This window comes from Callorhinchus milii, unplaced genomic scaffold, assembly GCF_018977255.1.
Source record: "Callorhinchus milii isolate IMCB2004 unplaced genomic scaffold, IMCB_Cmil_1.0 Scaffold2, whole genome shotgun sequence".
Taxonomy (NCBI): Eukaryota; Metazoa; Chordata; class Chondrichthyes; order Chimaeriformes; family Callorhinchidae; genus Callorhinchus; species Callorhinchus milii.
The window spans coordinates 125,187,838-125,204,081 of record NW_024704743.1 but is presented as its reverse complement, the minus strand read 5'-3'; the positions used below and the strand labels follow the sequence as shown (position 1 = coordinate 125,204,081).

The window sequence follows — 16,244 nt, the reverse complement described above, 5'->3', positions numbered from 1 at the left end:
GCAAGGTTCCAAAAATCCAAATAACTCGGATTTTGTAAGATTCTGAAACACGTCCAATAGTCAGAGTCTGAAGGTCATTAATACCAGTGCAGCCTGGAGCTCACTCCAGGGCAAGACAGTCACCCACACACCCACAGCTTATAGCCTCAGTCAGGGAGCGCCAACTGGCAGCCCCTCCCTCCCCCCCTCCCTCCATAACCTGTGAATGTTATATTCCTGGAAGGAAAACACTGATTTATTGCTATGCAGCCCACAAACATTTCTCAAATAGGGCATCCAGCCCTCGGCAGCCAAAAGCCTGGACGCCCCGTCCCAAGTTATATTCCTTCCAATCCCCGCCCACCCCCCCACCCCCACACACATCAATCCAAAACGTAACTTTTTTTAAAGGAATTATGTGTGACTCCATTTTACCAATAAGGATGCTAGCTTTCACAATGACTATAACTTACATACAGAATCCCATTGCCTTGTTGCCCAGTAGCCTAATTGCCCAGGTGCCCAGTTGCTTAGTTGCCCAGGTGATTAGTTGCCCAGGTGCTCAGTTGCCCAGATGCTCGCTCAGTTACCCAGGTGCCCAGGTGCTTAGTTGTGCAGATGTCTAGTTGCCCAGGTGCCCAGTTGCCCAGGTGCCTAGTTGTGCAGGTGCCTAGTTGCCCAAGTGCCTAGTTGCCCAGGTGCCTAGTTGCCCAAGTGCCTAGTTGCCCAGGTGCCTAGTTGCCCAGGTGCCTAGTTGCCCAGGTGCTTAGTTGTGCAGGTGCCCAGGTGCCTAGTTGCCCAGGTGCCCAGTTACCCAGGTGCCTAGTTGCCCAGGTGCCTAGTTGCCCAGGTGCCTAGTTGCCCAGGTGCTTAGTTGTGCAGGTGCCCAGGTGCCTAGTTGCCCAGGTGCCTAGTTGCCCAAGTGCCCAGGTGCCTAGTTGCCCAGGTGTCTAGTTTAGCTGCTGGTTAACACTGATTTCCAAAACACTGGAATTTTTGGCGTTTTTCACACATTCAAGACATATTTTGGTCACCATAAATTCTTATTAAAAAAAATTTGATGATGCAATAAATAAAAGCAGAACACAAAACATCAGGTTCCCCCCCCACCCACCAAAAAATGCCTCCCACTCTCAGCCCAAGTGCTGGACAGTGAAGGGTGGCAGAGGGACAGGCAATCCACACCACAGTCTGGTTACTGTCAGATGTTGTGACGTCTCCAGCTTGTCAGATCTCCATGTTTATCGTTCTGACCCACTCCAGTGCCTTGGCAAGTGCCAAGTGATGGGGAAGGTACCTGGGAAGCAGAATGTTTCACATCAGAAATGCAATTGAAATTATCAAATTATCTCATTATTCAAATCAAGTGCAACATTTGAGAGCTGGGAGTCTGTGGCGTTGTGGTGAGGACGCTATTATTTTCTTTTTGAAGGGATTACTACCCCCAGAAAGCAATCCACCAATCACGTAATAACCGGGTTCCTACTGACTGCCGGTAAACAGAGGCGTGGGGAGTAAGGAAACTTGCCTGAGGTTTCACGCTGCCCGGGAATCAAACCCGGGTCCTCTCGCTAACAAGGCCAATACTCTAACCACTGAGCTGCAGGACTCCACAAACAGCTAAACGTAATAATGGCGAAACACCATGGCAACCTCGACTCAGAATACTCGGCATAAACGGGTATTTTCTTTAAACAATTTCTTTAAAAAAAAATTCAAAAAATATTGGGTCAAAGTTGACTTGACAACTTACCAGAGGCCAATTGTGTGTTTGGAAACCTGCAACGGAAAATTCAATGTGCAAGAGTTAAAACAGTGAGATCCCAACCAGGCAAAACAGCAGCACATGGGATGTACATTGCATGTACATTGTATGTGCTTTGCAGGTACAGTGTATGTAGTGTATGTAGATTGTATGTACATTGTATGTGCATTGCATTTACATTGTATGTATATTGTATGTACCGTGTATGTACTGCGTGTGCACTGCATGTTCAGTGTATGTTCGGTACATATACAGTGCATGTATATTGTATGTATTGCGTTTGAAGCTTTGGACGTGCAGCTGCTTTGAAAACTGGCTTTGAAACTGTTTGCTGGCAAAGCCGACAACACATAAGTTTGATTAAAAGAAAAAAAAACATGCAAACAGCAACATGAAACAAACAAGGTTATGGACTGTCAGACCTACACTACAAGTCTGAGGAGGAACAGAGGAAACAATACAATGGTAGGAACAACCATAAAGTTAAACAGAAATGACATCAAGATACAGTGAAACTCACGTCAGTCGGGACCATAACAGTTAATGTAACTTACACAAAGTCCGAGTTACAGGCAAACTGTAGAAGTCATTTCAAATCTGATTTAATCAATAACGTGCCCAGCGCTCGTGTAATTCACTGCAGCCGCTAAGTGCACATGTGGTGATGGGTCAAGACTACGTTTCCTGTGATTCAAAGCTTCCTGTCCATCACCACGTCACTAACCGGCAGGTGATGGAATCGCGGGAAATGAGGTTCTTCTGTGCAAACGTCCATGGGTCAGGACGGCATTCCCCGCGATTCAAAGCACCGGTAAGTGTGGAGTAATGGAGGGCAGGAGCCATGTTACCAGTGAGGAGGTCATTAACACGAGTCGTGTGGAGAAATCTAAATGGTTTTGATAGGAAACTGAATGGGACTTCAGGAGGACGTACGACTTTGGTGATTATATGAGTTATAAAGGTAAGACTTACATGAGTTTTACTGTATAACAATACAAAGAATTTCACCATGCACGACAGGAAATCAGCCAAAACAGTTCCTGGGGCGGCCAGGAGAGGGCACTCACCTGTTTGCGGGAGATCTGAACGTGTGACATTAATCCCATCACCACTTTCAAAATCACTTTAAAAATCCCCACAATTTATGCTCTGTTCCTGACCAGGAGGGGCCACAGTGTCCCTCTCCCACTGCTGATGGCAGCACAGCCCGGCCCGGCTCATCAGCAGGACCTGGAAGGGCCGACCAGTCACTGGGGGCCGGGAATCCTCCCCCTCAGCCCCTGGTAACCCCACAGCCAAAGCCCTAACTAACGGGGAGGGGGGTCCTCGCTGGACAAGCAGTGGGAAAGCTGCCGGACAGTGATATCAATGGCCGAGCGGTGTGGGTTTAGTGGGTTACACTCCAGCAGTTACCCCAACACACACTCTGGGGCCCCCCCAAACCTCGGCTCTCGCCAACCTGCGCCTAATACTCTCCGGAATTAGGTAAACAGGGACGTCCCATCCAGGAATCGAATCCTGCCCTCACAATGGTGAGATGGGGTCTCTACCTAATGTGCACAGGACTTTAGTAGTTACTCCAACCCACACACTGGGGTTCCCAAACCTATACCCAGTGCACTCTGGTATCAGGAAAGCAGGTGGTCCTTACAGGGAGAGAGTGCGCACTTCTCATTCCACAAGTGGGTAACTTGCCATGTCCGGGTGGCGTACATACTGGTTTGAACATCCTTAATCACACAGATTGATGGAGTCCGTAGGTGACAGACACTCGGCAGACCTTACAAAACCCGTCCCCAGCTCCACAATCCACAAAATTCAGAACTCTGTCACCCACACTAAACCCTGTACCCATCACCCCAGCCCTCGCCAGCCCCCACTGGCTCCCTATCACACACACTAACCCCTGTACCCCATCACCCCAGCCCTCGCCAGCCCCACTGGCTCCCTATCACCCACACTAACCCCTGTACCCCATCACCCCAGCCCTCGCCAGGCCCTACTGGTTCCCTATCAGACACTAAACCCCGTACCCCATCACCCCAGCCCTCGCCAAGCTCCACTCGACTGGCTCCCGCCTCCTGCTTGTCCCTCATGTCCTCTGTCCACCATCGGCGGCCATGCTTTCAAACATTAAGCCACAAAGCTTTGTTATTCTCTCCCTCAGTCCCTCTTCCTTCCTAATCTTTAGGTCACGTCTGAAGACCTTCCTCTCTGACCGTGCCTATGGTCAACCCCCCATTCCCTTCCCGGCTCGGGTCAGGCTCCACCACTGTTAAGCGCTCTGAGACTAGGGCCCTGCGCAAAGGGTGCTATGTGAATGCAAGTTGTTGTTGTTGAACAGCATCAGCTTTTCAATTCCCAACCAGTAAAACGTGGGTGATTTTCTGAGGCAATATTTAAGAAAATGGGAGGCAAAGGGGAAAAGAACTCAGAATGCAGCAGCATTCATTCCACAGCAGAGACAAAACAGGTCACTCTATAGCAGGGTTGTCCAACCTGTTGGCTGGCGTGGGCCGGATTCCCTATTTGAGAAAGGTCCACGAACCACATTAGCAATATTTTGTGTTTCCAGAAACATAACAACATTGACCAGCACATTTTTCATGTTGGAAGGACGTTTTAAAGTGCTTGACATTGCCGGCTGAGCATCTGAGCTGGTGCGTGGGAGCTGAGCCGAGGAAGGTGAGATGATGAGAGGACCAAAAGCGAAGTCGAAGAGTTAGGTCTTGACATGCCTCGAAGGAGGGGAGAGCGGGGGCAAAATGGCAATGGTGGGGCAGATGGGGTGGGGGACATGAAGAAGTCCGGTGTTTGCTGAGCCAAGGGAACAGCCGGGACAGGAGGTCGCAGGAGGTCGGGGGGTGTGGGAGGGAGAGGGCGACCCACACTTGGAAATGGTCTCGGTCCGGATGGAATGACCTTCTGGGCCTGAGGCAGCCCGCGAGCCACGTGCTGGACCACCCTGTTCTACGGCACTGTACAAAGTTAACACGCAGCCCTTTTTAACGCAGACAGGAGCCAGTTCCATGCAACACCAATTTGGTTAGATAGACAAGCTATAGTTACTCCGCTCAATAGTTACCACTGGTTAGTACAGTTTGTAGAGGTGAAGCTGTTAGATAACAGCACTCTCAGAGTTTTGAATTATCCACTCAATAGCATCCCACCCCTAGAGCAACACAGAAGAGGCAACGTCACACACAGGAGAACAGAGACAGACAGGATTTATAGCATTTTCATTACACCAACAAATAGGGTAAAACTCACATAAGTCATATCAGTCAGGACCATAACATTTAATATGATTTACGTGAAGTCCAAGTTAATCAACAATCTACACTGCACAGTTGGTGATACAATACAATCACTAAGGGCATGTGCTGTGATGGATCAAGATTATGTTTCCTCTGATTCAATGCAGCCGGTAATTGTGGAGTAATGGAGGGCAGGGAGCCATGTTACCAGTTAGGAGGTGATTAATACAAGTTGTGTGGAGAAATCTAAGGGGTTTTAATGGGAAACTGAATGGGACTTCGGGTGGATGTACATTAGAACCCATTAGAATATACAGCACAGAAACAGGCCACTCACCCAACTGGTCTGTGCCGGTGTTTATGCTCCACATGAGCCCCTCCTGCCCTTCCTCAACTAAGCCTTTAAGCCTAATCTTCTGTTCCTTTCTCCCTCATGTACCTCTCGAGCTTTCCCTTAAATACATCTGTGCTATTTGCCTCAACAACTCCTTGTGGAGCATTGTTCCACATTCCCACTACTCTCTGTGTGAAGACATTTCTTCTAACTTCCCTATTTGATCTATTAGTGACTATTTTATATTGATGGCCCCTGGTTTGGGTTTCCCCCACAAGTGGAAACACCTTCCCTATGTCGACCCTATCAAAACCTTTCATCATTATCAGGTCACCTCTTACCCTCCTCTTTTCAAGAGAAGAGTCCAGGTATGTTCAGCCTTTCCTGATAGGTCTAACCTCTCAGTTCTGCGATCATCCTTGTGAATCTCCTTTGCACCCTCTCCAGTCTCTACATCCCTTCTATAATGTGGGAGCAGAACTGCACACAGTATGTAGGTGTGGTCTAACCAAGGTTCTATAGAGGTTTACCATAACTTCCCTGCTTTTCATTTCTATTCCTCTAGAAATGAACCCCAATGCCTGGTTTGATTTTTTACGGCCTTATTAACCTGCATTGCTACTTTTAGTGAATTGTGTATGTGTACCCCTAAATCCCTTTGCTCCTCTGCCCCATTTAGACTTTTATTTTCCAGGCTGTATGTGACTTCCTTATTCCTTCTACTAAAATGTACCACCTCACACTTTTCTACATTGAAATGCATTTGCCATTTAAATGCCCACTCAGCAAGTTTATTAATGTCTTGCTGTAATGTGTTGCCGTCTTCCTCTGTATTAACTTCTCCCCCCAATTTGGTGTTGTCCGCAAATATTGAAATTGTACTGCTGATTCCCGAGTCCAAATCATTGATGTACATTGTGAACAACAGTGGGTCCGAATACTGATCCTTGTGGAACACCACTGCCCACCCCCCCGCGCCAGTCTGAGTAACTACCCTTTACCCCTACTCTCTGTTTGCTGTTTTGTAGCAGCTTGCTATCCATTCTGCTATTTCCCCCCGACTCCACCTGCTCTGACCTTATTCATTAGTCTATTATGTGGTACCTTATCGAACACCTTTTGGAAATCTAAATATATTACATCTACCGCATTCCCCTTGTCTACTCTCTCTGTTTCCCCTTCAAATAATTCAATGGGGTTGGTCAAGCATGACCTTCCTGTTTGAAACCCGTGCTGACTATTCTTTATTATGTTTTCTAGATGTTTTTCTATTTCCTTCTTCAGTAAGGATTCCATTATCTTCCTACCTCTGATGTTAAGCTGACAGGTCTGTAGTTCCCTAGGCTTGTTCTATCTCCCTTTTTAAATATAGGTATAACATTAGCTATCCTCCAGTCCTCTGGCACTACTTCCTTTTCTAATGAGTTATTATATATGTATAAGAGTGCTTGTGCTATCTCTTCTCTCGGATGCAAACCATCTGGACCAGGGGTTTTATCCTTTCCGAGTTTTGTTAGTTTTTTGATTATATCTCACCTTTGTAACTTAAATGTGTTTATATTATTTTTGATCTGTTCTGCTGTCATGTCCACCTGATCGGTCTCCCTGGTGAATACTGAGGCAAAGCCATTATTCAATGTTTCTGCCATTTCTGTGAGTTTATCTTGTCCATCCCTTAGTGGCCCTATTCTTAATTAATTTTTCTTTTGTTATTTATATGTCTGTAGAATATTTTACTATTTATTTTTATATTCCTTGATAATTAATTTCATAATGGAGTCCTGTGGAGTCCTGTGGAGTCCTGTAGCTCAGTGGTTAGAGCACTCGCTTTGCAAGTGAGAGACCTGAGTTCAATTCCAGGCAGAGGGCGAAACCTCGGGCAAGTTTCCTTACTCCACACAGAGCCTAATAATAATCCCTCCAAAACAAAAAACAATAATAAATTGGTCATTTTCAATCTACGACTGATTGTGGGACATTGCTGTGCGCAATTGGCTGCCGCGTTCGCCCACAAATATACAGTCAATTCACTTTACAGTGTGTTCTGTGAAGCGCTTTGGGATGTCCTCCCGACGTGAAAAGCGCTATATCAAATGCAAGGATTATTATTATTATAATTCCTCTTTGCCTTCCTAATTGTTTTTTGACTATTTTCCTGACTTCTTCGTATTATTTTGTGTTGTGCTCTCTCTCTCTCCTCGTTGTTTATGTACTTAGTGAATGCCTCTTTCCCGAGTTTCAACTTTGCCCTTATGTCTTTAGTCATCCATGGTGTCTCATTATTGTTTAGCTTTGTCTCGATTTTTAACAGAATATATTTCTCTCTATTGACTACCATCTTAAATGTTTCCCACTGCTGCTCTATCTCTTTGTTTGCTAATAATAATCCCTCCAAAATCCAAAAACAATAATAAATTTGTCATTTTCAATCTACGACTGTTTGTGGGACATTGCTGTGCGCAATTGGCTGCCGCGTTCGCCCACAAATATACAGTCAATTCACTTTACAGTGTGTTCTGTGAAGCGCTTTGGGACGTCCTCCCGACGTGAAAAGCGCTATATCAAATGCAAGCATTATTATTATTATTATTATTATTATTATAATATTGTTTTCCACTTATTTTCCCAAGTTCCATTCTCATCCCCACAAAATCAGCTTTTTTCCAATCTATTATCCTAATGTTTGTCATACTGATGTCCTTCTCAATCATTATATTAAACCTTATTAATTACGATTGCTATTGTCTAGATGTTCCCCTACTCGTACTTCTCTTATCTGCTCTGGTTCATTGAAGGAACTCCATTCCCTTATCCCCTTTACCTACCTCTTCTGGCCAATTTATTTGGTGGGAGTTGAAATCCCCCATGATTATTACTCTATATTTTTTACTCATTTCCCTAATTTGCTTGCATATTTCTTCCTCTACCTCCCTTCCACTGTCAGGTGATCTGTAGACTTAGGTGATTATACGATTTATAAAGCTAGAGAGGTACATGAGGGAGAAAGGAATAGAAGGTTAGGCTTGAAGGCTTAGTTGAGGAAGGGCAGGAGGGGCTCATGTGGAGCATAAACACCGGCACAGACCAGTTGGGTGAGTGGCCTGTTTCTGTGCTGTATATTTCAATCGTCATTGGACACAGGAGTGGTGCCAAGAGACTGGAGAGTGGCTAATGTTACCCCACTCTACAAAAAGGGGCAGAAAGACAAGCCCGGAAATTACAGGCCAGTCAGCCTAACTTCGGTCATAGGAAAGCTACTGGAGACCATAATCCGGGACAGAATAGATCTCTACTTAGAGGAACACGAGGTAATTAGAGACCCCCAACATGGATTTGTTAAAGGCAAATCTTGCCTAACAAATCTAATAGAATTTTTTGAAGAGGTGACTGCGAGGGTTGATGAGGGAAATGCGGTGGACATTATTTACATGGATTTTAAAAAGGCTTTTGACACAGTACCGCATAAGAGGTTAATAAAAAAATTAGAGGCCCACAGTATTAAGGGGACAGTAGCCATTTGGATTAGGAACTGACTGAGTGACAGAAAGCAGAGGGTGGTGTTAATGGGTGTTTCTCGCAATGGACGGAGGTGTGCAGCGGTGTCCCCCAGGGATCGGTATTGGGACCACTGCTCTTTCTAATATATATTAATGATCTGGACTTGGCCATAGGGAGCACTATTTCCAAGTTTGCAGATGATACCAAGTTAGGTCGGGTAGTAAATAGTGAAGAAGATTGTGACGGACTGCAGGCAGACATACACAGAATGGTGGAATGGGCTGACATGTGGCAGATGGGTTTCAATGTGGATAAGTGTGAGGTGATACACTTAGGTTGGAAGAATGATAGGAGGCAATATAGACTTGGAGCTCAATCTTAAGGGGGTGAACGTACAGAGAGATCTGGGTGTTCAAGTAAGCGATTCATTGAAGGTGGCAGAGCAGGTAGATAGGGCAGTAAAAGGGCATTTGGTGTACTGAGCTTTATTAGTAGGGCACAGAGTATAAGAGTAGGGGTTATGGTTAATCTGTACAAAACACTGGTTAGGCCTCAGCTGGAGTACTGCGTCCAGTTCTGGGCACATTACCTCAGGAAGGACATTAAGGCACTGGAAAGGGTACAGAGGAGATTCACGAGAATGATACCAGGAATGGGGAACCTTAGCTATGAGGACAGTGGAGAAGTTAGGACTTTTCCCATTAGAGCAGAGAAGGTTACGTGGGGACCTGATAGAGGTCTTCAAGATCATGAAAGGTTTCGACAGGCGAGATAGGGAAAGCTGTTTCCGCTGGTAGGTGTGTCTGTGACCCGCGGTCACAGTCTGAAGATATCACCAAAAGAAGCAGAGGGGAGGTTAGAAGAAATGTTTTCACTCAGCGAGTTGTTGGGATTTGGAATGATCCGCCCGAAAGGGCAGTGAAGTCCGATTCCATAACAGCTTTTAAGAGAGAACTGGACAGGTATCGGGGAAGACGGGTTTGTGGGGTTATGGGGAGAAAGCTGGTGATTGGGGTTAGTGAAAGTGACGCTCTGTCAAAGAGCCGCACAGACTCGATGGGCCGAATGGCCTCCTGTGCCGTAACATTCTATGAAGTCTATGATATTCTAATGGATTCTAATGTATAAAGACTGATGTGAGTTTTACTGTAATTAGCGATTAGGGCAAGTCAGAAAACCAACCCAATGAAACAAGAGAAATGAAAAGTATAATATGTTCATATTCACTTAAATGCTTTGATTCAACTCATAAGACAGCGCTAAACTAACCGACAAAAATATTAATACTTGCATTTTTTCATTAAAAGAAATGCTACAACAACATCTTGGATTTATATAGGACGCTGGGCGGCATCTCAGAACGTTTCAGTTACGGATCCCGGGGCTGAGCCAGGGGTGGGGGAGGAGCTGGGGGAGGGGGGGAGCCAGGGGGAGGGGGGGAGCCAGGGGTGGGGGAGGAGCTGGGGGAGGGGGGGAGCCAGGGGGAGGGGGGGAGCCAGGGGGAGGTGGAGAGCCAGGGGAGGGGGAGAGCCAGGGGGAGGGGGGAGCCAGGGGTGGGGAGGAGCTGGGGGAGGGGGGGGAGCCGGGGGAGGGGCTGGGGAGGGGGAGGGGCTGGGGAGGGGGAAGGGCTGGGGAGGGGGAGGGGGGGAGGGGGAGGGTGGGGAGGGGGAGGGGGAGGGGCCAGGGGGGGGGGGGAGGTGACCAAAGGCGCGGTCGAAGAGAAAGGTCTTCAGCCGAGACCTGAAAATAGGAAGAGAGGGGACGAGGGGAAGGGAGTGAGGAAGGGAGTTCCAGAGCCTCGGGGGGTAGTGGCTGAAGGCACAGCCGCGAGGGGGGAGCGGAGGCCTCGGGGGACGAGGAGGAGGTCAGACCCGGTGTTGTTAATAGAATAAAAGCAGAGATTAGACAAACAAAAGGAAAGAAAAATTAAATCAATTTTGTCTCGTACACTACCCACAAAATTTTACACCGTTGACCTAGAGATCAGCTTTGAGGTGGATTTGGTTTTGAAAAAAGCAACACTTTCTGCTTCTACCGTCTCCCCAGAGAGTCTGTTCCATATATTTGCCACTCATTCACTCAAGTAGTGATGGGTTTGAAATAGCGACTGAAATATTCCAATGTCACATACTACCTTTCTGGCGTTGGCAGAAATCGTGTTTGCCATTAATCCTTCCAAATAGCTGCTCAGACTCACTCCTTTCACTGTGATAATTGCTTCCTGTGTCAGAACGGTCCTAAATCAAAATACATTTATTGACTGCGTTGACAACTAAAGCAGTTAACAACAACAACAAAATGATACATGTAAAGTGCCTTCCATGTCGGGAGGTGGGTTCCAAGGCGCTGGACAGTATATATATATTATATATTTATATATTATAAATATATAATATATATAAAAATACACAGTCACTACACTTAACAGTATATTCCGTGAAGCGCTTTGAGGAGTCTGAAACACATGATAAGGCGCTGTATCAAATGCAAGGATTATTATTATTATCTATTTATTTATTATTATTTAGGTTATTTTCACCCACAAAATGCTTGAAGGGAATTCGCCAGAATTATTAAGATTTCAGGAATTGTACATATTATTAAGAGTTGTTTAGAAACAATGCCAAAATCTGGGAATTGGGGGATATTTTATACAAACAAAAATAGTTAAGAGTGTAACAGCCACTTGTAAACTTCCGATCCGATTTTCAAATAATAATAATCCTTACATTTGACATAGCCCATTATCACATCATTGAGACGCCTCAAAGCGCTTCACAGGATTTACTATTAAGTGTAGTGACTGTATACTTTGTGGACAAAACTCGGCAGCCAATTACACACAGCAGTGCCCCACACACAGCCGTGGAGCGAGTGGGCAATATTATTTGGGGGATTGTTGTCCAGGACACCGGGAGAGAGAGAGAAACTCCCTTCTCTTTTCCAATAACGTCTCCTCCCGAGGACGGCACCTCCCACAGTGCCCCCCCACCCCCAGCGCTGTATTGGAGCATCAGCTTAGACTGTGTGATTCCAAGTCCTGACGTGGGGCTTGAACCCACAACCTCCTGACTGAGAGAGAGAGAGAGAGAGAGGGAGACAGAGAGAAAGAGATAGAGAGGGGGGGGCGGGGTGAGAGAGAAAGAGAAGAGAGAGCGCGCTACCACTGAGCCGGGCTGACACACACTGAGCCGGGCTGACACACGCACTGAGCCGGGCCGACACACACACTGAGCCGGGCTGACACACACTGAGCCGGGCTGACACACGCACTGAGCCGGGCTGACACACACACTGAGCCGGGCTGACACACACTGACACACACTGAGCCGGGCCGACACACACACTGAGCCGGGCTGACACACACACTGAGCCGGGCTGACACACACACTGAGCCGGGCTGACACACACTGACACACACTGAGCCGGGCTGACACACACTGACACACACTGAGCCGGGCTGACACACGCACTGAGCCGGGCTGACACACACCCTGAGCCGGGCTGACACACACCCTGAGCCGGGCTGACACACACACTGAGCCGGGCTGACACACACCCTGAGCCGGGCTGACACACACACTGAGCCGGGCTGACACACACACTGAGCCGGGCTGACACACACACTGAGCCGGGCTGACACGCACTGACACGCACTGAGGTTTGAAACAAACAAACTGTTTACTGTTGTTTGAATGTTTTGAAGGATCGAGTATCGATTGATTGTTTTTGAACTATAAAAAGCAAAATAAAGCAAGATATTGAAAAGATCTCAAAGCAAAATAAAACATCTCCAAACTCACAGTTCAGAGTTTTCCGGATGAGGTCGATATATCAGCCTTTCATCGACTGACACCAAGTTAGTGAGGGATATCTGTAACAAACATCACAACAGGTCAATGTAGGTTATTATTAATAATAGTCCTTATATTTGACATAGCATCTTTCACGATGGGAGGACATCTCAAAGCGCTTCACAATGCTTTACTGAACATGAGGAGGCTGATTGACTCATGGAGCCTGCGCCACCATCAAGCCTAGGACACCAATTCTCTCCATATCCCTTACTTACCAAGAACATAGCTAATGTTCTTTTGAACGCTTCAATATCAATATCAATAGTAGTCTGAACCTATCCTCGCCCGGCTCCACTGGCTCCCCATCCTCCAAGAGGATAGAGTTCAAAATCCTCGTCTACGCCTTCAAGCCCCTCCATGGCCTGGCTCCTCCCTACCTCTGTGACCTGCTAACTCCATGTTGACCTGTCCACTCCTTGCGCTCAGCAGGCTCTGGTCTGCTCCACGTGCACCGCACCGCCCGACCCACCCCACCATCTGCAGTCGGGCCTTCAGCCTCCACACTTTGGAACTCCATCCCACAGTCCCTCTCCCTCACCCTCTCCCTCGCCTCCTTCAAGGCCCATCCTCATCGACCACACCTTTGGTCACCCTCCAACCCCCACCCTCCCTGCCCTCATCCCCTCCTGATCCCAACCCCCAGCTCGGGTCCATGTCCCTGACTGTCCAGCGCCTTGGGACGTGCCCCTGACATGAGCCGCAGGCGCGATGTAAGTGCGATTTGCTGTTGTCTACTCCATATTCTCATCACCATTTATTAAGCTTTTCATTGACTTCATTTTCATCATTATAACCAACTGAAGGAGAGTTTGTTTTAAGAAAATGACAAAACAAATATGGAAATAGAGGATAAGACAAAGCAAAACAAAGGCCATCCATTAACTCCTGACAGTGTGTCAGCCCGGTTGGCCCGGTAGCTCCCACCTCGGAGTCACAAGACCCACATTGCGACGTTGAAGTCTAAGCCGATGCTCCAATACAGCGCTGGGGGTGGGGTGGGGGGTGACACTGTGGGAGGTGCCGTCCTCGGGGGGAGACGTTAACCCGAGGTCCCGTCTGCCTGTTCAGGCGGATGGTAAAGATCCCGCGGGGCTATTGGAAAAGAGAAGGGAGTTTCTCTCTCTCTCCCGGTGTCCTGGACAACAGTCCCCCAAATAATATTACCCACTTGCCCCACGGCTGTGTGTGGGGACACTTGCCCATAAATACACATTATGTTACAGTAAAATCCTGTGAAGTGAAAGGCACTATATCAAATGCAAGGACTATCATTATTATGATTATTATTATTATTGTGACAAAAATTCTACAAGTTTCAGTATTTCCGACATTCACCCACTATGGAATGACAGCAGTTTTCTATCTCACATGGAAGTAAAACAAAGGCGGACACAAAATAATTACTGGAATTACGATTGAGCAGCATTTTATTTAACATTTTATTAAACAGCAAAATCACGTTGCAGATTTTAAAAAGCTTTTTACTTACGTTAGAAGAGCTGAGCTCCATGGTCTGATCGACTGGATCTACAACAGAGTGTTCCTTAACGTAAGTTGTGGTCCTGCTTGAACCCAAGATCTAATGAAAGCAGGGGTGTGGGTTATTCTGGATATTACACATTCACTTCTATATTTGCTTTAATAATGGAACAAAGTGTTTCTGACAACCCAGTTACAAATTATAATAAAAAATAATAACCCTTGCATTTGATACAGCACCTTTCCACATCCTCGAGACGTCTCAAAGCGCTTCACAGAATATACTATAAAGTCAATTGACTGTATATTTGTGGGTGAAACACGGCAGCCAATTGCGCACAGCAGTGTCCCACAAACAGACGTGGATTGAGTCACTATATTATTCATTTATTTATTTTGACGGGATTACCCCCCACTGGAAAATAATCTGCCAATCTTCTAACAGATTCTAACAATTGGGTTCCTACTTACTGCAAGGTAAACAGATGCAGGAGGAGTAAGGAAACTTGCCTAAATTATGTACAGTATATACAGTATATATATACTAAATTCTATATGCTTGGAAAATGTCTAACGTAGAATTCTCTATGGCTGACAACAGGCAAACAGCTCTGAAGGTTTTGTAATAAAGGTCTTGTAATGGACACAACTTTCAGAAATGAAAGAGTGTATAGTTTAAAGAGTTTTGACACTACAAACCTCTACTAATAAAACTCCCACAAGTTGTATCAGTCGGGACCATAACATTTAATATGATTTACGCAAAGTTCCAGGTCCCAGATTTAATCAATAATCTACACTGGTCCTGTGTATGTGGTGATGGGTCAAGACTACGTTTCCTGTGATTCAAAGCTTCCTGACCGTCACCACGTCACTTATCGGCAGGTGATGGAATCGCGGGAAATGAGGTTCTTCTGTGCAAACGTCCATGGGTCAGGACGGCATTCCCCGCGATTCAAAGCACCGGTAAGTGTGGAGTAATGGAGGGCAGGAGCCATGTTACCAGTGAGGAGGTCATTAACACGAGTCGTGTGGACGACTTTGGTGATTATATGAGTTATAAAGGCTGGTGTGAATTTACTGTACTCACCCACTCAATATCACCAAACTGAAATATTGAATTAAACTATTCGGATACTTACAGCCTTGACAATGGTGGGCAGTCCCCATTCTGTGCAGAGCAGACGATAGCTGTGCAATCTGCCTTGTGGGTCCAGGTTTCTGTCCAATACGTCAACTCCCACTACACTGGGGTTCATGGGGTTCGGATACTTTTTCATTGCAGCTTTGATAACAGTCTCCCATGGATGGCTGAAATGACATCAAAGGAAAAATGTTGGTCAAACACAGACACATTTCATGCAATACAAATAAAATAATAATAATATTCTGGTCACTCAATCTATGACTGTTTGTGGGACACTCACTGCTGTGCGCAATTGGCTGTCGTGTTTCTACCACAAAATACACAGTCAATTCACTTTACAGTGTATCCTGTGAAGCGCTTTGAGACGTCTCGAAGCCGTGTGATGAGGCGCTGTATCAAATGCCGGGATTATTATTGTTATTTTACTACAGTAAAAGAAAGAACGGGGAACCCAAACATACAAGAGTTTTCCAAAATACTACCATTCTCCTATTCCATTCTGTAGAGGTTAATGTTAAATCAGACTTAAAAACACACACCCACGGAAACCGTCACCGTGACCCTCCGGGTGTCTGACACCCACGGACACCCGTCACCTGCTCAACAGTCTCCAAACCCAACTGAGAATTCCCCACATCCCCCCACTGACCAGACCCCCCCCCACTGACCAGCCCCCCCACCACTGACCAGCCAACCCCCCCCACTGACCAGCCCCCCCACTGACCATCCCCCCCCCACTGACCAGCCCCCCCACCACTGACCAGACCCCCCACCCACTGACCAGCCAAACCCCCCCCCACTGACCAGCCCCCCCATGGCTGTATCCCACGCCAGGATTGTTGATGTTGTTACCCGAACACGTGCTCCGAGCTCCAGATCTTCATGTCAACCCCAACCCTCACCCCCCCCTCTCTCTCCCTCACACCTC

General features: G+C 46.7%; 1 protein-coding gene across 2 annotated transcripts; it reads right to left on the bottom strand.

Annotated features, from left to right (window-relative positions):
* Positions 1-486: 486 nt before the first annotated feature.
* On the bottom strand, positions 487-16,244 carry LOC103190765 (PRELI domain containing protein 3A). Of its 2 annotated transcripts, XR_006084872.1 has the most exons (8): positions 16,169-16,244; positions 15,312-15,480; positions 14,180-14,269; positions 12,637-12,707; positions 10,968-11,070; positions 4,830-4,916; positions 1,733-1,758; positions 1,250-1,276 (listed from the first exon to the last, which is right to left on the bottom strand). XR_006084872.1 is itself a non-coding variant. In XM_042332348.1 (7 exons), the coding sequence occupies exons 1-7, from the start codon at positions 16,198-16,200 to the stop codon at positions 1,207-1,209; spliced, it is 561 nt and encodes a 186-aa protein (XP_042188282.1). In that variant the 5' UTR covers positions 16,201-16,244; the 3' UTR covers positions 487-1,206. The 2 variants fall into 2 exon arrangements, 1 of the variants encoding a protein (XP_042188282.1); XM_042332348.1 differs by lacking the exon at positions 4,830-4,916 and having other exon boundaries at positions 487-1,276.